This window comes from Penicillium maclennaniae (genome assembly GCF_028827695.1).
Source record: "Penicillium maclennaniae strain IBT 15551 chromosome Unknown utg000005l:1.0-2652337.0:1.0-2654196.0, whole genome shotgun sequence".
NCBI lineage: Eukaryota > Fungi > Ascomycota > Eurotiomycetes > Eurotiales > Aspergillaceae > Penicillium > Penicillium maclennaniae.
Genome location: NW_026623217.1, coordinates 1,736,796 through 1,761,072, shown reverse-complemented (window position 1 = coordinate 1,761,072; position 24,277 = coordinate 1,736,796). Strand labels below are relative to the sequence as shown.

At 49.6% G+C, this 24,277-nt stretch overlaps 8 protein-coding genes across 8 annotated transcripts; 5 read left to right on the top strand and 3 right to left on the bottom strand.

The window, feature by feature from the left end:
- Positions 1 to 1,884: 1,884 nt before the first annotated feature.
- Positions 1,885 to 9,166, top strand: ags3 (alpha-1,3-glucan synthase Ags3; the record flags this gene model as incomplete). Its single annotated transcript, XM_056967553.1, has 6 exons — positions 1,885 to 2,232; positions 2,282 to 2,457; positions 2,527 to 3,439; positions 3,532 to 7,225; positions 7,338 to 9,060; positions 9,118 to 9,166. The coding sequence occupies 6 exons, from the start codon at positions 1,885 to 1,887 to the stop codon at positions 9,164 to 9,166; spliced, it is 6,903 nt and encodes a 2,300-aa protein (XP_056822307.1).
- Positions 9,167 to 10,308: 1,142 nt separating this feature from the next.
- Positions 10,309 to 11,950, top strand: N7477_005889 (ammonium transporter; the record flags this gene model as incomplete). The annotated part of the gene is made up of 5 exons (XM_056967552.1): positions 10,309 to 10,320; positions 10,396 to 10,610; positions 10,671 to 10,851; positions 10,908 to 11,228; positions 11,282 to 11,950. 5 exons carry the CDS (start codon positions 10,309 to 10,311, stop codon positions 11,948 to 11,950), a joined length of 1,398 nt encoding a protein of 465 aa, XP_056822306.1.
- Positions 11,951 to 13,041: 1,091 nt separating this feature from the next.
- Positions 13,042 to 15,252, top strand: N7477_005888 (putative nucleoside diphosphatase (Ynd1); the record flags this gene model as incomplete). Its single annotated transcript, XM_056967551.1, has 4 exons — positions 13,042 to 13,051; positions 13,200 to 13,880; positions 13,966 to 14,667; positions 14,735 to 15,252. 4 exons carry the CDS (start codon positions 13,042 to 13,044, stop codon positions 15,250 to 15,252), a joined length of 1,911 nt encoding a protein of 636 aa, XP_056822305.1.
- A 677-nt stretch (positions 15,253 to 15,929) lies between these two features.
- Positions 15,930 to 16,876, top strand: lea1 (U2 snRNP complex subunit LEA1; the record flags this gene model as incomplete). Its single annotated transcript, XM_056967550.1, has 4 exons — positions 15,930 to 16,008; positions 16,103 to 16,143; positions 16,245 to 16,505; positions 16,574 to 16,876. The coding sequence occupies 4 exons, from the start codon at positions 15,930 to 15,932 to the stop codon at positions 16,874 to 16,876; spliced, it is 684 nt and encodes a 227-aa protein (XP_056822304.1).
- A 1,568-nt stretch (positions 16,877 to 18,444) lies between these two features.
- Positions 18,445 to 18,784, top strand: N7477_005886 (FAD-binding domain-containing protein; the record flags this gene model as incomplete). Its single annotated transcript, XM_056967549.1, has 2 exons — positions 18,445 to 18,453; positions 18,494 to 18,784. The coding sequence occupies 2 exons, from the start codon at positions 18,445 to 18,447 to the stop codon at positions 18,782 to 18,784; spliced, it is 300 nt and encodes a 99-aa protein (XP_056822303.1).
- Positions 18,785 to 19,487: 703 nt separating this feature from the next.
- Positions 19,488 to 20,152, bottom strand: N7477_005885 (uncharacterized protein; the record flags this gene model as incomplete). Its single annotated transcript, XM_056967548.1, has 3 exons — positions 19,488 to 19,692; positions 19,750 to 20,082; positions 20,148 to 20,152. The coding sequence occupies 3 exons, from the start codon at positions 20,150 to 20,152 to the stop codon at positions 19,488 to 19,490; spliced, it is 543 nt and encodes a 180-aa protein (XP_056822302.1).
- A 663-nt stretch (positions 20,153 to 20,815) lies between these two features.
- On the bottom strand, positions 20,816 to 22,470 carry N7477_005884 (uncharacterized protein; the record flags this gene model as incomplete). The annotated part of the gene is given in 3 exon segments (XM_056967547.1): positions 20,816 to 21,444; positions 21,461 to 22,301; positions 22,342 to 22,470. The coding sequence occupies 3 exon segments, from the start codon at positions 22,468 to 22,470 to the stop codon at positions 20,816 to 20,818; spliced, it is 1,599 nt and encodes a 532-aa protein (XP_056822301.1).
- A 420-nt stretch (positions 22,471 to 22,890) lies between these two features.
- Positions 22,891 to 24,240, bottom strand: N7477_005883 (metal-dependent hydrolase family protein; the record flags this gene model as incomplete). Its single annotated transcript, XM_056967546.1, has 3 exons — positions 22,891 to 23,340; positions 23,477 to 23,679; positions 23,763 to 24,240. 3 exons carry the CDS (start codon positions 24,238 to 24,240, stop codon positions 22,891 to 22,893), a joined length of 1,131 nt encoding a protein of 376 aa, XP_056822300.1.
- Positions 24,241 to 24,277: the final 37 nt, after the last annotated feature.

Here is a 24,277-nt window from a genome sequence, read left to right as displayed (position 1 = left end):
TGGGCGCCGCGTCACCGCCCCACGAGCTACTTTGCGCCACTATTCAATGCCCGCCCAGGCGCCAGGTATCACTAACTAAAGAGCCTCCTGATGCTAGCATTCGACCTCCGAGTCAGTCAAAGATTCTCAAAATCTCCATGAGCGAACTGAAAGAGTATAGAAATTCATTGTGAATTTACCAAGTTTGTTTTTTTCTTTGGCGCCCGCCTCCAACCGTGCCGCCTGTCTGCCCGGCCGACCGACCGAATCCGTCTGCCAGCTCCACCGTGTCTCCAGACGCATCGAAAAAGACGAGTGGTTGTCTCACAGGAACGCTGAGATGACGAGTGGTGCTTTTTCAAGCATGTTGATTATGCATTAGCTGATCAGGAGTGAGCCTAAGGCTGAGCGCACAGACTCAAGTAGCTGTCTAGAAGCTTCTATCCGTCAAGAGCCATTCTCAGTAAGCAATCAAGTATATCTCTGGCACTGCGGATTGACTGAAATCTCTCAAGTACATGCTCGTAGTAGACAGCTTATTTTCATTTAGAGTTTTGATGTATCTAAAATTAAAAAGTCAAGTGGTCATCTGGATGAAAGCAGGTCGTTGGGCCGGGTAAATCTGGATCTTCGTTCTTGGTTCACCGAATCTCAAGACTTGTTAATTGATCAGAACCTTGATCGAGCTATATTTAGTACGGTACTAGAAACATAGCATTTACTTCTTATCTATGCACGCCCCGGCATATCCACACGGGTCCCACACGTCGCGCTCGCATATTTTCCCTCAATTAGAAGAGGTGATGTGAGAGCCTTTGTTTAATTGTGTGCTTGCTTGATTTAACATCTTAGAAACCCGAATCGAACAACGAATTCATGACGTTGCCTGTTCGCAGAATGTAAGCCACGTTTCACTTGACCATGATGGCGCTGACGACATGGCCCTCACATTTGGTGACTACGGTAGTGATCCTGCGGCTTCCAGTCGATCAAGCGGCAAATCATCGTGTTAACTACCATTTCTACAGTGTGAATTAGACGATCTCGAGGGGAATTAGTGAGTGAGGTGTTTGATTCGCTGACCGCTCCTCTATACCTCAAAATACGAGAGGTCAGATTGATGCGAGTCAAAAGATGAGGCGAAACAGGATTGGGTAAAATCCAATTCGAGTCGAGAGCAGATACTACTGAAAGAGAAGGCTCTAGATTTTGAATCCGAGGGTTGCATTTAAACCTTGGTGGACGTGGAGATAATTTTTGAGACAGCTTTATGCTTGTGACGCCTCACACTACATCGAGACTTGTTGGGCAAGGCTCGGAGCCTGATGGGATGTCGATAATTACAGCCTGATTGGGATATGATGGAGACATGGATCTATGAAACCGAGATCTATAGTGTGCTATTTTTGGGACAAAGAGGATGGAAGAGAAAGAACAAGCGTCATAGAAAAGTCCCACTAAATGGTATCTGCCGTAATTGCGGGCCACACCGAGGTGACCAAATCGCTCATGCAGCCTCTGCGTGGCGAGCCCGGTCGATTGTGTGGATTCCGACGTTGGATCTGTCTGAGACACGGGCATAAATCGCGGCCAGTCAGCTCGGGCGATAAGTCATCGGTGGATGGATCGATAAAGGTCAGCCCGAGCGGGTCCTGCACTCGAGACACATAGCGGAGTATAGCCAGCCGTTCGGCCGGATAAGAGTCTCAGAGTCATAGTCATCGTAATCGTAAAATAGATTTTATCCCGAATTGCCATTTTGGGTGAAAACGAATCAGTCGTTCTTCCCTCATCTCACGCTCGCTTTTGCCAAGACTCATTGGAAATTTACTTTGTTCGTTCTCAAGGCGTCGCACAGTTTCCGGCAGTGGGCTTATGCAGGATACCTGTTTATCATAGGCGGAAATGCAGCATTTGACGCTTCTCATACTGTCGTTATTGAGCACATCTGTCTGGGGTTGGCCGTACGATGAGTCTCTTGTGGATTGGAATCTCAATCAAAACAAGACCGCCCAAGGCCCCATCGATTATTGGGGAGCATGGCCAGACCATGATTATCATCCGTCGCCAGACAACTGGCGCTTCCCTATCTATACGATCTTTTTGGACCGCATATCTAATGGAGACCCGACAAACGACGATATCAACGGGACGAAGTTCGAGCATGTGGTCAACTCTAATCAGATGCGACACGGCGGCGACCTCGATGGCTTGTTAGACACGCTGGACTATATCCATGGCATGGGCTTCAAAGTGCGTTCATCCATCTCTGACCAAATCAGGAGCTAATGCAGACATGTAGGCGATTTACTTCGCCGGGACATATCTAGAGAACCTGCCCTGGGCCTACGATGGCTACTCGCCAGCTGATACCACTCTCCTCGACAAGCATTATGGCACACTGGAGGACTGGAGACGGGTCGTGACAGAGATTCATAACCGGGATATGTACGTGTTGGTGGACAATACGCTATCGACGTAAGTTGACCCTCCGCCATCATGTAATACATCTATTTTGGGTGCCGAGAAGCTCATCCGAGAACATAGGTTGAGCAACCTGATCGGGTTCAAAGGCCACTTGAACGGCTCGGCAGATTTCAAAGCAAGCGAATACAATGTTGAATGGGTCACAAATAGACAATATGCCGACTTTTCATTTGGGAACACTTGGAACGACACATGCAACTATCCCAAATTCTGGTACGAGGACGGGCATCCTTTAACAACAATGGGAGTCCAAGATCTCAAGGGATGCTATGATAGCGACTTTGACCAGTACGGAGAGCTAGAGGCGTTCGGTAACTTCCCTGACTGGCAGCGTCAGCTTACAAAGTTTGCCTCTGTGCAAGATCGACTGCGTGAATGGCACAAGCCGGTCCGCGAAGTCATTACTCGGCACTCCTGCTTCCAAATCGCCAGCCTTGACATTGACGGCTTCCGCTTCGATAAGGCTGTTCAAGCGACTCTCGAGCCCCTCAGCGAGATGATGGCCGTCTACCGTGAATGTGCAAAGAAGCTTGGCAAAAACAATTTCTTTCTCCCTGGAGAGATCACATCCGGCAATACCTTTGGTAGCCTCTACCTCGGCCGCGGTCGTCAGCCAGATCAGCGTCCGGCCTCTGCAGGTGCTGCTGCCAAATTGACGAATACCTCCGAAAACGTTTTTCTAAGAGAGGACGGGTTACAAGCATTGGATGCATCAGCATTTCATTATACAATCTACCGTTCAATGACCCGTTTTCTGGGGATGGATGGTAACTTAGTTGCCGGATTCGACTTGGCTACCGATTTCATCGAAGCCTGGAATGAGATGCTTGTCACAAATGACTTTCTCAATGCGTTCACAGGAGAGTTGGATCCCCGACATATGTACGGCGTTTCCAATCAAGATAACTTCCGTTGGCCTACAATCAAGAACGGCACTGCAAAATATCTTTTGGGTTTGAATGTTATCACACTGGTACTTCCGGGCATTCCTCTCATCTTGTGGGAGAGGAACAGGCAATGTACGTGTTCGATGCGACTGCATCCAACTATCTCTACGGACGACAGCCCTTGTCGTCCCAAACTGCATGGTGGACAAATGGCTGCTTCAACTTGAATACAACAAAATTCTACGATTTTCCGATTGAGAAAGGACGTGATGGCTGCAACGACATCACTGTCACCTATGATCAACGTAATCCCGCCCATCCACTTCGCAACATAATGAAACGAATGTTTGAGATTCGAGCTCATTATCCGGTCGCAAATGATGGTCTGTTTCTCCAAACAATCTCTCAACTCACGGAAGACATCTACCTTCCTGGTTCATCTACCACTCCCACGGTTACTGGTCTTTGGTCGGTATTGCGAGCCTACTTCCCTTCAGTCCAGACGGATGCCATCTTGTCTAATGAAACCCTGTGGCTCGTGTACCAAAATGGAAATACCACAAAGACATTTGGCGGCAGCTGCACCAACAGCAGCGCTGCCTTGTTGTCGCCTTTCACGTCGGGGAAAACGTTGAAGAACCTTTTCTATCCTTACGATGAGCTTACTGTTGATGATGGTCCCACCGACATATATGGATGCATCAAGGGTGGCATGGAGCTGCTTCCATGGGAATACCGAGCCTATGTGGAAATCGACATGTTTGTCAAGCCCGGTCCTACCGTCACTGAGTTTGTCCCTGGTCATGATTCTCGGTTACTGTCAGCAGAAGATACGAGCGAGACCATCCCGATTCAGCTTGGATATTCCACAGAAATGGACTGTGATATTGTTACCAACGCAATCACACTAAATTCCACAACCGAAAAAGGCATCGTCGCCTCTCTTGATACTTCCAGTGTCCGCTGCACCAATGTCACGGCCCGGACGACAGGCAACAACTACATCGGAGAGATCCCGACCGTCTGGACATGGTCGGCAAACCTGACAAATGTCTATCACGGAATCCATCAAATAACTGTTGCCAACATGTCCACGTCTGAGACATCAAAAATTTATACCAATTCAACCGACAGCTTTTTGATTCGCGTCGGCCTTCCCACGAATCCCCTGATCACCCCCCTGTCCAATTACTCCGACAGCCTCGTGCACAAGTCTGACGACGGTTACTTCATCAAGCATAATGCCGCAGGTGCTGACAAGTTCCGGTATTCAGCTGACTTCGGGAGCACCTGGTCGGAATGGACGACATATGAGGGTGGCAATACTAGTGTCACCATCCCGACTTTCACTGGGACATCCGCACAGGCATGGAAAGGAACTCATATCCGCGTGCAATACTTTTCAAGACTTACCGGGAGCAGTGATTACATCCAAGAAGGTGATTATGACTGGGATGAAGGTTCCGCTCGAAGGTTCCCCCACTTGTGGTTCAATGGCCCATTCAATCAGTACGGCTACGACGCGGGAGTGGACAACAAAATGCAGTATGACTCCAAGACTTTGCGTTGGAACTACGACTTCGTCTACGAATGGCCAGCCGTGGGACAATTGAATGCCTGGGGTCTAGACCCGTCGGGTATTCCCGACAATTCGGAGGTCTACGGTGATGTGGGAAACTCCTCCACAATATTGAAGCTTCCTCCGTCCTATCTCTCGTCCAACGTGATTAATTTTACCGATTTACCACCTTTCCCTCATCTCGGATGGAGATTCTCCCTCAATGATGCCAACCTACGGTATGAAAAGATTCCCATTGGATCTGGATGGGCCCAGCTTGCACTCTTCATTCTTCTGTGGATCGGTCCGATCATCATGGGTCTGGCAGGAGTCTTCATCTTTATCCAAACATTCTATCAAGTCAAGCTCAATAAAGACGGCAAGGTTCTGAAAGTCGAGGCGCTACCTCTTTCATTCTGGCGCAAAGTCAAAGACAAGTTCGCGAAGCACGACGACTCGAATAACACAGCTTCAGAGAATACTTTGCCTACAGGCATTACCGTAGGAGGGTTGGCTGACCAGAAACGACGCACGGTTCTGATTGCCACCATGGAGTACGACATCCAAGACTGGAAACTCAAAGTCAAAATCGGTGGTCTGGGAGTCATGGCCCAGCTCATGTCGCAAAATCTGAAGCACCAGAATCTCATATGGGTGGTGCCGTGTGTTGGTGATATCGATTACCCCGTTGACACACCGACTGAACCCTTCGTCGTGACGATTCTTGACAAGCCATACCTGGTGAAAGTTCAATATCACATTGTGGAGAACATTACCTATGTCTTGCTTGATGCACCGGTTTTCAGGCAGCAGACTAAGGCGGAGCCTTATCCACCCCGTATGGACGATCTTGAAAGTGCGATCTACTACTCGGCTTGGAACCAGTGTATTGCAGAGACAATCAAGCGAACGCCATCCATCGATTTCTACCACATCAATGATTTCCATGGGTGTGTCGCCCCGTTGTACTTGCTACCCAATCGAACGATTCCGGTTTGCTTGTCTTTGCACAACGCCGAATTTCAAGGATTGTGGCCACTGAGAACACAGAAAGAGAAGAAAGAAGTCTGCTCCGTTTTCAACCTCCCAATTGACATAGCGACCAAATACTGCCAATTTGGAAATGTGTTCAATCTTCTACGCACAGGTGCCAGCTATTTGCGCTTCCACCAGCGCGGGTTCGGCGCAGTGGGGTGTTCCCAGAAGTACGGAAAGCGATCATGGGCCCGATATCCCATTTTTTGGAGTCTTAGCAATATTGGCAGCCTTCCCAATCCCGATCCCTCCGATACTGGCTCCGTCGAGAAAGGCGCAGAAGTGGCGGTCACTGTTCAGTCTGATGCGGAACTCATTCATGATAAGCTCCAGGCACAGAAATGGGCTGGTTTGGACGAGAACCCAAACGCTGACTTGCTCGTGTTCGTGGGGCGTTGGTCTAAGCAAAAAGGGGTGGACTTGATTGCGGACGTGATGCCGAGAATCCTATCTGCCAGACCTCTTGTGCAATTGATCGTGATCGGTCCCCTCGTCGACCTTTACGGCAGATTAGCTGCAATCAAGCTCGAGCGTATCATGGAGATGTACCCAGGTCGTGTGTTCTCCAGGCCAGAATTTACGGTTCTTCCACCCTATGTCTTTTCTGGCGCCGATTTCGCCTTGATTCCATCTCGAGATGAGCCATTCGGATTGGTTGCCGTTGAGTTTGGTCGCAAGGGTGCTCTCGGAATTGGTTCTCGCATTGGCGGCCTTGGACAAATGCCGGGTTGGTGGTATACTGTGGAATCCGACTCGGCTCGCCATCTCTTGCATCAGTTGAGGACTGCCATCGAGTCTGCCTTGGACTCATCCCCAGAGACTAGAGCGGAGATGCGTGCGAACTCTGCCAAACAGAGATTCCCCGTTCTCGAGTGGGTCCAAAAGCTCGAGAAGCTGCAACGAACTGCTATCCAAATCCATCACGAAAAGAAAAGGAATAGTGTATTTGGTCACACGCGAGACTCTCAAGCAGACTGGAATATGCAGGGTTTGCGCCCTTCTTCAAGATCTCGCCCGGTATCTCATCAGTCAATGGTCGGGGCTTTGGAAACGACACCAGAGAGAGCATCGGATCGTATTCAGGCTTCTCTTCTGGAACTACAAGCAGCCGAGCTTGAAGTTATGAGAATGTCCGAAGGCCCCAGAGACAGCATGTTGATCAAGAGGGCACTGCGTGAGAGTCAGCTGGACGAAGGTGATACTACAGATATCGAGGAGGATGGCACTGAGACGCCGCAGGAGGAGAACATATCTCGCGAGGAGGCAGTGGCGGCAATCAGTTGGACTCTCGAATCGCAGGATCTCGGCGCATCCTTCTCATGATACTAGACACTCTCACGGCGAGTCAAATTCCGGCTCATCGCGCTTTGTCTCGCGAGACACGTCTCCAGTCAGAACACCGGGGCGTACGGAAGGCCTGGATTCCGGAAATGCTACGCCTGTTACGCACACGCGCAACCTCTCTGTTCTCTCCTTATTGTCCGTTTTTAAGGATCACAACCAACCCGTCTTCAATCTGCAAAAGGTTGACCCTACCTTCACTGACAGCATGGGCCATTTCACACGCAACTTTAGAAAGCTTCTCACCAATCTCAACAAGAAGAACTCGATCACCGAACACTGTATCGAAGTATACTTGACGAAGAGCGAGCGAAAGTTCTTCGACATGTACACCGACGCGCAGTTGAAAAAGCAGCCCAAGGTGGTGGAGCGTCCCCTTACTGGAATTGGTTTGAATCATACTGTTGATGATACGGAGTATGAGAACAGCTCGAATCCCCCTGAACATTCTGAATGGAAAGAAGTAGATGACATGAATCAATGGCTCTCTCGTCTTGGGTACAAAAGACCCATCGCCATCCAGAGATTCATGAGATGGCGTGTCGGCAATTGGCCTGTCTATGCTTTATTCTTGGGTCTCGGCCAAATCATCGCGACAAATTCCGCCCAAATCACCCTTTTGGTTGGTCAAGTTGGTGAGACTGCGGTCAAGCTTTACGTGATTGCGGCAGTCTACTGTCTGTCTTCCATCGTTTGGTGGTTCTTGTTCTATCGCTTCCCATCCGTGGTGGTCCTCAGTCTCCCCTGGTTCATCTACTGCATTGCATTCGTGATCATTGGCATCTCGCCATTCGGGCTCTCATTTGTCGGACGGGCCTGGGCGCAAAATGTTGGCGCAGGCGTTTATGCCGCTGCGTCTTCCAGCGGCGCCTTGTTTTTTGCCCTTAATTTTGGTGATCAGGGTGCCGTCCCTGTCAAGGATTGGATGTTCCGCGCAAGCCTGATTCAAGGCATTCAACAGCTCTACACGGTCGCGCTATGGTTCTGGAGTTCCCGGGTTACCGCAGTGGAAGTTGGAGGTATTACAACAGCTGCCTTGAGTACATGGAGACTCACGGCTGTCATGATTCCCATTGCCGCAGTGTGTTTTATCATCGGCGTGCTCCTCGCTCTAGGATTGCCCGAGTACTACCGTCAAGCGCCAGGGAAAATCCTCTTCTTCTACAAATCACTCTTCCGTCGACGCATTGTTCTCTGGTTCTTCTTCATGGTCATTATTCAGAACTGGTTCCTTTCCGCTGCCTTCGGTCGCAATTGGTCATTCCTCTGGTCATCTTCACACGCCAAGTCGTGGGAAGTCCTCATCTTGGTCCTCTTCTTCTTTATTGTTGTTTGGGTTTGTGCTCTGCTCATTTTCCGCATCTTATCCAAGGAGCATAGCTGGATCTTACCTGTCTTCGGTCTGAGCCTTGGTGCGCCACGCTGGGCGCAAACCTGGTGGGGGGCATCGAACATCGGCTACTATCTCCCATGGGCCGGTGGTCTTACTTCCGGGGCCCTCATCTCGCGATGCCTCTGGCTCTGGCTAGGCGTTCTCGACGAGATTCAGCAAGTCGGTTTGGGGATGATCCTTTTGCAGACGCTGACGAGAGTACATGTCTGCTTCGTCCTGTTGGCTGCGCAGTCTGTTGGCTCCATTGCCACGATCTGTGCGCGGGCTTTCGCACCCAACAAAATCGGGCCGGCTGGCATCTCTCCGGATGTTGGCTCTTCGTTGGATAGAGTCGGTAATGCGTGGTTCTGGATTGCGCTTTTCTTCCAGCTTTTGGCCAGGTAAGTACTCCATTGTCTTCTCCCACGCTTTTAACTCTTTACTGACCACTATCGCAGCTTTGGTTTCCTTCTATTCTATCGCCGAGAACAGCTCAACAGGCCATGAGCCTTGCACTCCTGAAAATCTGAGACCAATGACCATCATTCACTGTATAGACGGGGGATTTAATGAAGAACGACGTATGGAAACACTTTGTTACGGAATTGCGATTGCTTTAGTCTATTTTATATCAAGCACGAGAAAATGCTTGGGTGAAGCCGTCAGTGACACCTGGGACAATAGTCAATGGGGACGAGCATTGACTCTTATGTTCGAGAGTTTCTCGACTTGAGAATTGGAAAAGTATACAGATTCCAATACCACTTTCTTCTCAATTCTTTATTCTCATCCATACACGGGTGCTTGAAGTGTCGTTTCTGTTCAAGAGCTACGATATTCCGCCATAATCGTGCCTTCAGCTTTGGGTAGAGCACACAGATTCAATAGAGTAAAGTGCCAAGTCTGGGCTTCCCTTCGGTGCGACCCCTGTAACTCTATTCCAAGTGTTCCAACACCTTTACCTACTCGATTTTGCTTAACTGATGTACCAATATCAACATGTTGAATGTTAGAAGTCTATCATCTCACAAGGCACCATAAGGAGGAGAAGATGTAGTAAGTCAACCTAGGCATGTCACATGCAACAGCCATTTATATATCTCATAAATCCCACCAATGGATACCAAGCCCAGCTCGCTATAGATAAGAGACTTCTAGATAAGAGACTTCTAGATAAGCACCGAAGAGTTTCAGCTAAACCCTCGAGGGATGCCCGATCCGGGGCTGCATGGCCGCGCCGGTGTAATTGGACGGCCTTATCTGGCATCTGCGACATTTCGCATCCTTATCACACTTCGCTTTATAGTCTGTGATATCGATTGTCATCAACATGCTTTGTCAAAGGACTTGGCCTAAATGTCATAATATCGAAGCTCGATGCTCGTGTTCGAAGACCAGATGCGCGTTGTGGAGGTCTTGGCCGTCGGGTGTAGATAAGAATCTGGGTTTGGGGATTTGTTCATGAAATTGGGAGAGACGGGATGGGGTCTGGTTCTGGGTTATATGACATCCTGAATGTATTCTAGTCGTAACCTATTATTTCTTCATTGAACTCTTCCGCAATTCCATTCAAAAATTGAAGTCATTGAATCCGGTAATTCGAAAAACCTGGGCAGATATATATTTGAGCGGCGAGACTGGCTGTGGGCATGGCAACAGCAGTACGTCCCGCATCACCACTCACTTGAATTGTGCTTGTCACCTTCCCGTGCTTTGGGTGTTAATATTTCAAACAGCCAGTATACAATGCCTCCACCCCACGCGGCGGAGACCCGCTCAAGGTCGACGTGAACGCTCAATTCGTGGGCTTTGAGTGGAACTACACATACATCATCTTCTGCGGTTTCATTGTCTGGCTCATCATCCCGGGGATCGGTCTGCTATATAGTGGACTGGCGCGAAGAAAGTCGGCGTTGACATTACTCTTCCAATCGCTTATGATTGGTGCCGTGTGAGTGTCTCAGGTTGTCGGAGAACGATGACAGTATGGAGTCACTGACCAGCTTCTTAGAACAACTTTTCAATGGACATTCTGGGGCTACTCCTTGGCTTATTCCCGTGATGCGGGCCCTTTCATCGGGACCCTGAAGAATTTTGGATTGAAGGATGTGATGGCTGCGCCGTCGCCGGGCTCAGCGGTTCTTCCTGAGATCGTGTTCTGTTTCTATCAGCTGCTCTTTTGCGCATGCACAGTAAGATCCAGCGAATCCAATAGCGGTCGCTCACTCTACTAATCCCCCAAATCCAGGTGATGATCGTTGTTGGTGGCGCCTTCGAGCGAGGAAATATGCTTCCGGCGCTCGTTTTCAGCTTCTGCTGGGCGACCGTCGTCTATTGTCCCATCGCCTGCTGGACCTGGAACAGCAATGGATGGTTATACAACCTCCCCTCGTTGGACTTTGCTGGCGGCGGCCCGGTGCATATCGCATCTGGCTGGTCCGCCCTTGCATATGCACTTGTCCTTGGGAAACGCAAGCATCTCGGTGCACCCTCGCATGCTAAGCCTCACAATACCACATTGGTGTTCTTGGGGACGACACTGATTTGGTTTGGATGGTTTGGATTTAATGTGTGTTCCCCTATCCGCTCTCCCATAGTGATCTATTTACTCACGGACGACAGGGAGGATCGGCTCTGAATGCCAGCGTGAGAGCCATGCTAGCCGCATTCAATACTAACACGGCAGCTTGTACGGGAGTATTGGGGTGGGTGCTCGTGGACTCGATTAAGCATCGCGGCAAGTTCTCCGTCGTCGGCGCCTGCGAGGGAGCTATTGCGGGGCTGGTTGGAATTACCCCCGCCGCCGGATTTGTCTCCGTGTGGCTTGCGGCTTGCATTGGGTTCCTGACAAGTATTGTCTGCGCGCTCCTCCAGGACATCAATGATTGGATGCACATTGACGAGGGAATGGACGTGTTCAAGCTGCATGGGATTGGAGGGATGGTCGGGGCGTTTCTCATCGGTATCTTTGCGTCGTCGTCAGTTGCGGCGCTCGATGGCGCGACCGTGGCTAGCGGTGGTATCGACGGCAACGGGATGCAGGTCGGGAAACAATTGGCCGAGGTGTGCGCCATCTCGGTGTACTCTTTCACCGTTTCCTGTATCTTGCTCTACATCTTGGAATGGATTCCCGGCATGCAATTACGAGTTCACGAGGAGGATGAGATCATTGGATTGGACAGGGCTCAGTTTGTGGATGAACAGATCGGCGAGCGAATAATTCTCAATGATCTCTTGATGTCGCCGGGTTCTACAAGTGTGGTGAATGGGACGAAGGAGCTCACGATGTGACGGGATGTCAGGGGCCAAGTGTTGATAGACCGTTTGGCAGGCCGCGTACCATGTCATGTCCATAAATAGTAGAAATGTGCGCTGATCCGTGGCACCGTTAACTCGCGTCAAATCAATGAAGGTTGACGGGTGGGGTTTTGCATCATAAGCAAAGATCGAGGGAGCAAAGACCCTGAAACCAAGTCTGGGTCCATCAACACGAAATCCAGGTGTGGGGTGCAACTGTCTTGCGCGGCCTGTCATCCTGCAGTGTGACTGAACCCTGCAGTGTTTTGCCCATGCAATGCCATCGGCCCCGCGTTCGTCGAAAGACACGCCAAGGATTAGCATTGCGTAGTCCCAGCGTCTTATGGGAATAGTCGAAGAGAGTTTCCCCCCATCCACTCCGGGGGAAGGTATGAGCTGACGTATACTGACGCACCGTGGTGCCCCCCATGGGCCCCTTACTAGGCCCACCCTAGCAGGCCTAGCGCAACCGGTGGAAGGGCGAGATCAACACCGGCAAGGATGGGAGATATTTCCGTACAACGCCACGGAACTGCCCGAACTGCATTCCGGGATGACGAATCAATGAGACATTGTAGGCTGTAGTGTAGTTACAGAGAGAATACGAAGGTAAGAATTCAGTCAGATATATAGAGAGGAGTAGTATAGAGATACACATGCAATCAATCAACGAGGCAACGGCCAGTGGAGAAAACAAAAAAAAAAAAACCGACGTCAAAGTGTAACTTCACCAATTAACTGACACGAGGGACAGTTAAATTACATGACTTTCTTACCGTACTGCATCGTATTCATGATTGCGCTAGTCCTGATGCGGAATACGGCCGCCCACCCAATGTGGCTTCTTTCGAGGGAAAATCTGGCCTCGCCCCCCTGTCACGTATCGTATCGCCTCTCCCGTTGTCGCGTCCGTTTTTAGACAACCCTTATCTCTTTCTGCCGTTCTTCTTCTCATTTCTATCAGTCTTCTGTCACTCGTTCAACTCGCTCGCGCTCACCTTTCTGCCTGTCTGCTTCTTTGAGGCCTGTCTTTACTCGCTCACTGCCGTCCCTGGTCATGCTATTCGTATAGCCTACGAGTCCAAATGGGCAAGTGTACGTCAAAGTCGTCTCAGTCGTCTCATCCGCAATTTGCCGGTATATCTTAGCTGACTTTGACTTGTCTAGGGCGTTATGGCGTTGTCCTAGACGCTGGATCGTCTGGGATCCAAAGTCCACGTGTATCGTTGGCTACGCAACGTAGCTGCGCGCAAGGATGCCGATGTTGACGAACTGAAGTCACTTCCGGAAATCAAGACCAAGGAGGAATGGGTCAAGAAGATCCATCCCGGTGTCTCCTCCTTCGCCGATAGACCCGAAGCCGTGGGAACCGAGCATTTAGCGGAGCTTCTGGACCATGCGAAGAGCATCATCCCCGAGGAAGATGCTAAGGATACCCCGATCTTTTTGCTCGCGACGGCGGGCATGCGACTCCTCGGAAACCTCGAACGACAACTCCTACTCGATCAGATCTGCACCTACGCACGCGCCAATACCGAGTTCCTGCTTCCCGACTGCGGGGTTCACATCCAGGTGATTCCGGGCGTGACCGAAGGTCTCTACGGGTGGATTGCGACAAACTATTTAATGGGAACATTTGACTCTCCCGACAAACATGATCATGGCAAAGGTCACAGCACTTATGGGTTCTTGGATATGGGCGGCGCATCTGCTCAGATCGCATTTGCGCCGAACGCGACGGAAGCAGAGAAGCACGCCAATGACCTGACTCTCTTGCGATTGCGGAATATCGACGGCTCGGTACAAGAGCACCGAGTCTTCGTGACTTCCTGGCTGGAGTTTGGTGTGAATGAGGCGCGTCGACGGTATGTGGAGGCCTTGCAGGCGGCGACTGGGACAGACGTTCTTGAACTACCGGATCCGTGTCTGCCCAGTGGCTTGCGTACAACATTAGATGGGAAGGATGTTTCATCAATCAATGACGCGAGCACCACTTTACTGAGGAACAGGCCGGTTTGACGAGTGTCTGCGTCAGACATTCCCCTTACTGGACAAGGATGCTCCCTGTATGGACAACCCGTGTCTCTTGCACGGTGTCCACGTACCGGCGATCGACTTCGATGTGAACCATTTCATTGGTATCAGCGAATACTGGCATACCACTCATGAGATATTTGAGATGGCTTACAAGGACAAAGCCTACGACTTTAACACTTATCAAGAGCGAGTCAAGACGTTCTGTTCGCAGGACTGGAGCTCCATTGAGGATGGTGTTCTAGCGCAGAAGTGGGGCAAGAAGGTTGATGCTCAAAAGGCCTACGAAGTCTGCTTTAAGGCGTCGTGGATCATTAATATGCTTCACGATGGTATTGGCATTCCTCGTGTCGGTCTTGAAGATACCTCAGGTTCCTCTCACAACGGCACGAAAGAAGTCTTAGCTCATGGCCAGGAGAAGGGCTATCTTGATGCCTTCCAAGCTGTGAAGAAGATTGACTCGACCGAAGTGAGCTGGACATTGGGCAAGATCGTCTTGTACGCCTCATCGCAAGTTCCTGCACCGGTGGAAGATGCCATGCCAGTCGGCTTCGGCAGCAATGTTGCTGGTATTCCACCGGACTTCCAATATCCCAGTGTACAGCTGCTTCCAGATTCCGAAGGGTTCCACAGTGAACACTGGCACGATGCGCTCTTTGATGGAGACTCGCCGCGGCGTATTCCTGGGTTCCTTTTGTTCCTGGTCATTGTCGTGGTCGCATGCTTCTTCCTCTGTGGACGCAGCCGTCGCTTACGGATGTACCATCATCTCAACAAAGTTCTCCGTCGCGGACCTTCTCACCCAACCACCCCAAGAAGCGAAAGGGCTTGGAGGTATGCTGCCCTTCCTGAACCGTGGCGGGCAGCCGTATGAACGCGTCTTGGAGGATGGTGCTCAAGATTTCGAGCTGGGCGTGACGGATTCTGACGGGTCGGATGTGGATGGCGGTCGTCTTTCCGAGGCAGATGCCAACCCCCGGCCGCCCAAGCGAGCCTACAGTTGGGGAAGCAGCAGTAACAACCCACCGAGTCTGAAGTACACGCTCGACAATAATTCATCAGGCACCATTGGCTTGGGCATCAGCGGTGATTCGGGCATCGACATGGACCGAGCAGGTCTGGTGGTCAGAACCGAGAGTCGGGATCATTTGGCTCCCATCGCTCTGGGGCCCACTACTAATGGTCGACGATCGAGAGCTGGCAGTCCCACGCGATCTCACCATCAGAAATCCCCAAATATGACGCCTCTTGCCGATGATTAATGTGACTGATGCATATCAAATGATGATTTCCTAAAACATGTGCCGCCCACTTCCTGCATTGCATTCTTTACTGGAGTTGACCATCTGAATGTGTTCGCCATTTTTTTGGCGCCTGATTTGGATTTGAATTTTCCATATCCCGACGCTGTTTTCCCAGGCTTTGCCGTCCCGCAGGCAGTCTCTTGCTTTCGATTCTTGGTACCATATTCAATCCTGTGCTCTGGAGTACTCTTCTGTTCTGGGCTGTCGATTTGTTCCGGGTGATTTTGATGAAAAGGCAGTGTACCATTAGCGCTTCGAGACAGAATCTTTATCTAAAATGAACATAGACTAATATATTGCTCACACTATGAAACTTCCAAGTAACCCATTAGTCAGATCAAATAACGTAACTCATTGAAGTCATCTTAATATCTTGTTCACCAGCACTTTTGACTAGACCAAAATATCAAGTCACGTGTGCTGATGGAACACTCACCGCTCGGCAGAAAGGGCTGCGGTCCAAGATGATCTCGATTAGAGAAATCGCGACAGGTCTTTTTCGTCCATTGCAGCTTTTTCGGTTTTTCTGCTTGTTTGTCCGGTTTTTGATATCGATTCAACACATATTATTTCGATAGATTTGTTTATCAAGACCTGTCCTTGCCCCATCGTTGTCGCCGACCGCCACCGCCGCCATGCGCTTGACTGTTGAGCTCCTCCAGAACTCTCTATCATACATTAATCCGCTCAAGGACCGTGAGCTGGATCTCCGAGGTTCGTTTCACTACCCCCTGCCTGCCTGAAAGGAACAGGTACAACGTCTTGTCAAAGGAGCTGGATTGATATCAACTTTGCGCGTCGCGTGTAGGGCACAAGATCCCCGCAATCGAGAACCTAGGTGTTGCCAAGGTAGGTACTTTGCACTTCCAGCCTCGCTGCTGCTTCCTGGCCTGCTAGGGAGCAGTTTGTGGCCGAATTTTTGCTGTGAGCGCTATGCTAACATCTCGCAGCACCAAGATGCAATTGACTTCACGGACAACGACCTTTCATCGCTTGGCAACTTCCCTTTCTTTCCTCGACTTCACACCCTCCTTCTCGCGCGCAACAGAATAAATCACATTCAATCGACTCTGGCTTCGTCTCTGCCGAATTTGACAACCCTTATCTTGACCTCAAATAACTTGTCCGAGCTCGCGGACCTCGACCCTCTAAAGGCATTGACGAAGTTGACACATTTGAGCCTACTTGAGAATCCTATCACCCGGAAAGAGGTACGTTTACTTCTTCCCCGTCCTCTAGATATCTCGAATGGCGCCGGACATCTAATCCATGTTTCTAGCACTACCGATACTGGGTTATCTGGCTTCTCCCATCCGTTCGTTTCTTCGACTACCAAAAAGTGAAGGACGCAGAGCGCGCCCAAGCTAAGGAACTTTTCGGCACCACCGAAGAACCATCTTCTCTTGCATCCAAGATCATGGGCATCAAATCCCGAACCTTCGACGTCTCCGCCACCGCAGACCGCGCCCCGGCAGACAAAGCCATCCGAGTTAAATTGACCGCTGCCGAGCGAAAGCGCGTGGAACAAATGATCCGGGAGGCAAAGAGTCTGCAGGAAATCACAAGACTGGAGAGGAGTTGAACGAAGGCCGGATACCCGGTGGAGCCATTGGAGCGGGAGATGCAGACGGGGACGAGAAGATGCAGATGTGAAGTTGCAGTTGAGCTGCGTTCTTTGGGCATACGCTGCTTGTATTTCTCCAAGCTTGCTCTCGTATTTCGATCTTGTTTTCAACCTCGGTCGTTGGCATTCTCATATTATACCTGGCTTTGCTCTGGCGGGGTTGTGTGTTTATCGGCGGTTCTTATTTAACCTGGGTGCTATACCCGTTTTGCTTTTTTTTTTTAATTTCGAGGTACAGGAGCTAGCATTTGGACTGGGGTCCATATCCAAAATTACTCTCATTGCAGTCTGCTTTGTTCCCTGTGGCTTGTGTGTAAAGTGATTCACATAGCTTTTCTTGGCAATGATACCAACGCTGTCTGAGGCCGAAGTGAAAACCATCTTCAGAGAACTATAGCATGACCCTGCTTGGGCAAGACATGACTAGAGTGTCCTTCATGCTCTGGCCCTGCCCTCATGTTCATCCAATTGTGATATGTCGATCTCTGAATGTCTACCCTTGAGTGACGCATAGCCAGTGCAGATTGATGATTTAATTAATCCAATAGGCGGCCTCGGCTGAAGCCTTGGACAAATTCGATGTCATCAAGGAGGATCTTTGGGAGGGGCCAAAGAGAGTTCTAAACGAGCCTTACAGAGATATTTTCAAAGCAATTGAAATGAAAAAGAATGAAATATTGAGGACTCTTTTAGATCTTCTTCTCGATCGGGCCATAAATTCTATCTTGGCTACCGCCAGACTAACAAGAAATACCTGAGACCTCGGATCCCGAAATGAAGGGCTTTACTCAACTCTCGGGGTTCTGGAAACTCTAGATGTTATCAATAAAAAAAGCAAGACGACTGAAGTAAAATAGAACATTCAGCGTCAAGACTTAGGGCACCCATATATTACGCTTTTGGTCGCATTGGACAGAGGAACAATACCTCGAATATAGGCTTCGTGTTTTGAACGGGCAGATAGGCAAGTTGTGAACAAGCTGCGCATAACTTGATTTGACTGGGCACCGGATCGTCTCATTTGATGTATATTCAATGGACAGTGTTCAATTAGGGCCATCAGCTTTTTCAATCTTAACCTTAGCCCGTTGAAACGACACAATTTTGAGGCGTACCGTGGGGCATGCGAAAGCAACGGCTCAATGGTAATATTTTTGGCGGTTTCCGACATCCCATGATCTGTATCATCAACTAGTTAGGTCAAGCTTTGGATTTATCAGATCCACCATGCGTGGAAGGCCAGGAAACAATAATTTATTTCTTCAGACGTATCCGAAGTCATCTCAAAGGACACCTTGAAAAAGGCTTGAGAACGGCATACAAAGAGGTTACCAAAAGGTTTTTTGGAGAGACTCTGAGTAAGACTTCAAGAAAAGAGTAGAAAATAGGATGCTTATGCTTAATTATACCATCTTCTTTGTCGGGCTGTAGCAGTTTTGGGACCTTGGTCCTATTGAATCCAGCCACGTCGGCAAATCCCGCGAGGCGTTCCCTGGAAGCCAACAACCCATACGATACTCGCTCCCATGGATAGGGTAGAGGTCTCAGCCCACATGCCAACGTGCTAAACTATAGCAACCAGAAAGCTTTACTGGTCTTTCGGAGTGCTTGTTGCACTGGATCGGTGCGGCCTACGACCACATCGTTGCTGATTGGGTTGAAGAGACCACTTATGCGATCAACAATGCGACTCTAGAGGCTAGGCTTTATGATGATTTCAACTCCATGGGAGGCTCGGCTGGCTTCCGATCTATCTTTCCCGGCTGCGGAGAAGAGAATCACCAGGAATTGATCTCCATCGCTCAGAAATATGACCATCATGGTGTCTTCCAGACTTTAATGCCCGGTGGCTTCCAAGTGTTTTAAGCTCAACCACTGCGCCATGCTTCCATCGCTTGTATTTGGCGATTTGTAAATACTTTTGCTAAATACTTTTGTTCTGAGAACTTGACGTGTAGAATTTTGCTCTAGATAAGCCCTATCAAACAACTTGGATAGGCTGAAATGGCATTAATTTGTGGGAAAGCCTATCGAATGTCATCGATGGCCACATTCATACTTCCAAATTGTAGTAGCCATTTTCAATCTACGAGGCCTCAAACAGCGCCAATGAGGCTCGCATGGAGAAGCGCTAGCTTGCATCCCGTTGCCTATGGGTCAGCTTGCCGAGACTCTATGGGCTCAATCCTTTGCACATTGCCCCTTTTTTTCTTTTTACCGGAGAGAAGTCAATAATCGAAGCGATTGGTTTAGTTCTCACGATACCGTGACACGATTGGTGGTGGTAGGAGGGATGGAGAGGAGGAAACATCAGCTGATGGAGCGGTGAGTGGTAGTTGCATCACTCTCATTGACACGAAAGCGGGTAAGTCTTGCAGTGAACAGTGGTTCTATCCTGGCTGGGACACAACGGAAAACCTTTCCCGCTGAGGGTCGTCGTTGACGAATGTAATGCCTTTGCCGCTCACATCAAGGCGCAGTACCGGCCCCTGGAATTATCTTGACTATCTATCAAAATCTCCCGAAGTCCGAGGTTCTTCGCAGTATAGCTAGTGTAAATTAGCGTTGATCACAGCATATGATAATGTGCCGACCTGTTATCGGGTTCCTCGTCGCTTCCCCCTTCTTCCGATCCGTTGCTCCGCTCCTCACCTTCACTATTTTCCTCACCTTCATCTTCGTCATCATTGAAAGGGCACTCAATTGAGGCGTCCGGCCAAATCTTTTGATAGATCTCTCGTGCCGGCTTCCATTCATCCCAGTAGCCATCAGAACTAGAAAAAGCTTAGGGGGTTAGACCTTGTCAATAGGAAAAGAGAAATACTACTGACGACAGATAAAAAGAGTTCGGGGCCAACATTTTGGCTCGGAGTAGAATGCAAGTGACCACGTCGTCGTAATCCCGGCGACCCGTCTTGCAGTATTGCAATCCGTTGACACCTCGATTCTGGTCCTTTGGAACGAGTATGAAAGGCTCATAGGCCTCCTCGCCAGCACCGCAAATGTTGATTCCATCCTTTTCATTCACAAGTGGAGGTGTAACGATGTCTTCATCCTCAGTGGGCCCGGAAATCGTGACTCCGGCAGCGTCGATGATCCTCTGCGTATCTTTGACCAGCTGAGGCCAGGCAGCCTTCCATTCCGGGGACTCGCTGTCGAGGATCCTGTAGGAGTGTGTGTAACTAGGTCTCTGTGAGCGACTGTTACCTCAGTGCAGGGAAATGCGTACCCCATTTAATCCCTATGAGCTCGTCGTGCTTTATGCTTGGGAAGTGTATGGTAGGTATGGGATGGGAGCAGCTGTGTCAGCGTGAATTGAGCTGTTCGGAAACGAACTCGGAAACGAACACTACTCACCTAGACAGATATATCAAGCATAAAACTTCTAAGAAGTGTTTGCTGGAGGCGTGATTGAAGATTGAATGGGGAATTGAAGTGTAAGCTGAAGTGAAGAGACGCTCATGACGCGGAGGATAAAGAGTATTGGCTGCGTCAAAAGCCTCAAAAAGGACAGCGCAGACAGAGTCGCATCAAGAACGTGATTCTATCGGACTTGGAAACTGTCACAATATTTCTTTAAGTATTTGGAAGGGTGTACAGCTGGAGCAAGGGTAGTAATCAGAAGGCTCTGAATGGGGGTAAAAAAAAAACGTCCACTCGGAAGCCTGAAAATGTATGGGCAACGTTAAGTTGCCTTTTCAATTGGTCTTTATACATATCTTGCGCACGGTATAGGGTCAGTTGGCGGTGATGCATGCTGAAGTCATGATGATTTGTTATCTACTTTGCTGGAAACTGATGCCGACCCAATCGCGCAGCATCTGCCGAGCCCTCTAGAACGTCGTCTGGTACTGGGAAAACACTGGCTTGAATTTCAATATGATGGTACATTCGATTCTAGTAGAACCTCCAGGAAGCTTGGTAATCCCGACTCAACGGCTGATTTAAAATCAATGCCCGAACCAGCTCAATTGGCATGCGATTCTCCTGCAAAAAGCGATCGTGGAAGACTTTCTCTGCCATGTAATGCGTGTCCACAACTTCCTTGCGCAGAGCGTAGATTTGCAGCGCTCCTAGCATATATCCAGCTTGATAAAGAGGAGAATAGTCGCCATTTAGCGATCTCCTCACCCCTCCTTCTGCCGTCGCGCGTTCGTGGCCCACTTCGTTAACCAGCAGATCAATGCACTCTTGAGGAGCCATTTGGCCCAGGTGGAACTTGACAGAGAAAATGATTCGAGCGCATCGATGAAGACGCCAGAAAAGCATTCCGATTCGATTCCGGGGTGTTTTCGCAAATCGCTCATCATCCCACAGAATGAACTCCCAATACAATGACCATCCCTCGATCCAGAAAGGTGTGTCAAACAGGCGTCGATGTGGCTTATGTCGGGCATTCATATGCATTTGGAGATGATGACCGGGGATCATCTCATGGAACACCGTCGCGCGGGAGAAGTGAATGATGTTGCCCCGCATACTCATCAGTTTCGCTCCGTGGTCCATCGTGTCGACGGGATAAAAGACTATGATAAATTTGACGTTTGGGCGACATCATAAACAACTGCCATGTCTCCTTCGCGATTAATGGGACTGTGATCATGTCATGCTCTTTAACAAAAGAGACAGCTTCTTCCACAAGATCCAAGACGAGCTGAGTCTGTTGCCCAGGCTCAACATAGTCATTTTTGACTTGCTCCAGAGCTTCTTTCCACTTGTCTTGCAAGCCCATTGTCTGTGATGCCTTTTTGAGCTCTTTGATGCACCACTGAAATTCTTTTTCTCCAATGGCGATGACCTCCTCTGGTGTGTAGGGGATCACCTCAGCGCGCAGCTCACTGATTACACCTTCTCTGCCAATGGGATCCCCAACGATAGCATCCTCGTTGCCTGGGTCAATACCCACCAGTCTTTCACGGATGACGTCCGACGCGATCTCAAGCTTCTTGTCCACCATGCTGTATGGTTGTGACACCCACCAGTCAAATGAGGGATCGTATCCTTTATAGAATCCGTACCATTCCTTCAAATGGCTGCGAAGTGAGTCCGTTGTCTTTGATGCCCGAAAAGCGCTCGTCTTTTCCATCAAGACATCTTTTGAACCGGCTTTGATTCTTGCAATTATAGTGGTGATTTGCCCATCGACTTCACAAAGCTTCTGCGCGACATCTTCTGGATCGATCGGAACCACCAAAGCACGATCCTCGCAGAGATTTACCAATGTGTCAGCGAATGGCAGAAGTGGTGTTGCCTTTTTGTCCTGCTTTATGTCGAGTTCCAAATCTCGGAGTTGCCTTTCCAAGTAATTTTTGATGAGCAGATAGTCCACCTTTTCTTGCTGGTCATAATACTCGAAGGGCTGCTGTTGCAGAAGGCGCAAGCCCTCTAGTCAGAAATCGTTTTTATTTCCGCGCTCTTTTCACGGATATTCCGATGGGGAGAAAAGTCTTAATGTCGTTGAGATCTTCCGTGACACGCTCGATTCTTTCGCGTACGGAGTTCATCTGGGAACGCCCGAAAGCGACAGCCCTTGGGGAGGTGATCGTGACCATAATTCGGTCAGTGATGTTGTTCTGGTGACTTGAAAGTGCAATATTATTGTTATCAAGGGTGCGACGCCGTGCTCAAGACTCAGGTAAACCGAAGAATGGCGATCGACAGGTGATGAAGATAGGTTGCGGACTGGTGCAGAATAGCGCCAATTGGATCCCAAAATATGAATGAATACTACGCTACAACGCTGCTTAGTGTTGTTTTTGCACTATAAGTTGCTGCTCGATCAGAGTGGTCCAAGTGTTAGTCCATATCATAAAAGTGTCCTAGACAAAGGGAAAGACGGGCTAAGTGCCTATGCATGTTTCATAATCTGACGCGCTCCCCCAGGTAACTTTTCATTTAGAATCAAGCCACCTTCCTGCTCGTCTCAACGACAAGTTTCGCCAACTCCCTTCCGATGCACCTTATCTCATAACTCAATTATACTTCACTCTTACCGGAATTTCAGAATCCTCAGGCAGCGCACTCCAGCGACTTTTATACACGCGACCATCCTTCATTACCCCCAAGACATGCCGTTCAGGGTCATCAAATACAGTCACATCCTCCAAGGGATTCTTGCTCAAAATAATCAAATCTGCATGGAATCCTTCTTTGACTTGACCAATTGCGTCCTCCCAACCCATCATTTTCGCGGGGTTAATCGTCGCACTGCGGAGAATCTGCAACGGCTTCAACACTTGTGACCGCAACGCAAACTCGTGTGTCTGAGCCGAGCCCAGAGGACCGAGCAAATCAGAGCCGTAGCACATCGTGACACCTGCCTCAGCAGCAATTTTCAGGGCCTCAAGACCAGACTTGAGTACTTGGGTGTTTTTCGCCTGCGACTCAGGGGGCAAAAAGCCCTTCCACTGCTCCGATGCCATCTGGGCATAGGTGATCAGCGTGGGTGTCAGGTAGACCCCCCTTGTGTGCCATCATCTTGGCAGTCGGCGGATCGACAAAATTACCATGTTCGATACCCTTGACACCGTTATCAATGCAATGTCGAATAGCTTTTACCGTGTAGGCATGAGCAGTAACGAAAGTTCCGGCATTATTGGCACATTCAACCATCGCTTGAATCTCGCTCGATGTGAACTGCAAGTGCTCCAATTTATCGGTTGGGGATGCCACACCACCAGATCCCATGATTTTGATGAAATCTGCTCCGCAGCGTATCTCTTCGCGTACAGCAGCCATGCACTCAGGGACGCCGTTGCAGACTGCGGCCTGAGATGGTTGTTGCTGTGAGTCCCGCCGCAGCATTCAGTGGGCTCGTGCGGCCCGCGAAGATCGCCATGCCCACCGGATTGGGACAGAGCGTGTCCGGAAATGAACACACGCGGTCCGGGGAAAACGCCTTCTTCAATAGCCTCCTTTAAGGCTAATTGTGCGCCGCCACAGTCGCGGATGCTGGTGAAACCACGGTGCAGCATCTGAGCAGCCGTGTAGGGCTGTCTGAGCAAGTGGACATCATTGGGGTTTCCGAAAGCTTTGGAAAGGTCGTTAAATCCAGGAACAGCACATAGATGGACATGAGCGTCAAAAAGTCCAGGGCAAAGATAGCGGCCTTCACAATCGATGATAGTGAGATCGGTCGGAAGGGGGTCTGGCAAGGACGACAAGACTGATTGGATCTTGCCTTGGCGAGTTATCACAGCCGAGTGTTCAAGGATCTTCCCTCCTTGAACGTCAACGACGTTGGCATTTGCAAAAAGATAATCTCTGGGTTCTGGACGAGCCCAAGGCTTGATGTCAGAGCCTGGCACACTGTTGTTGGACATGGTTGACGATAGCGAATGGAAAATGGTCGATAATGAA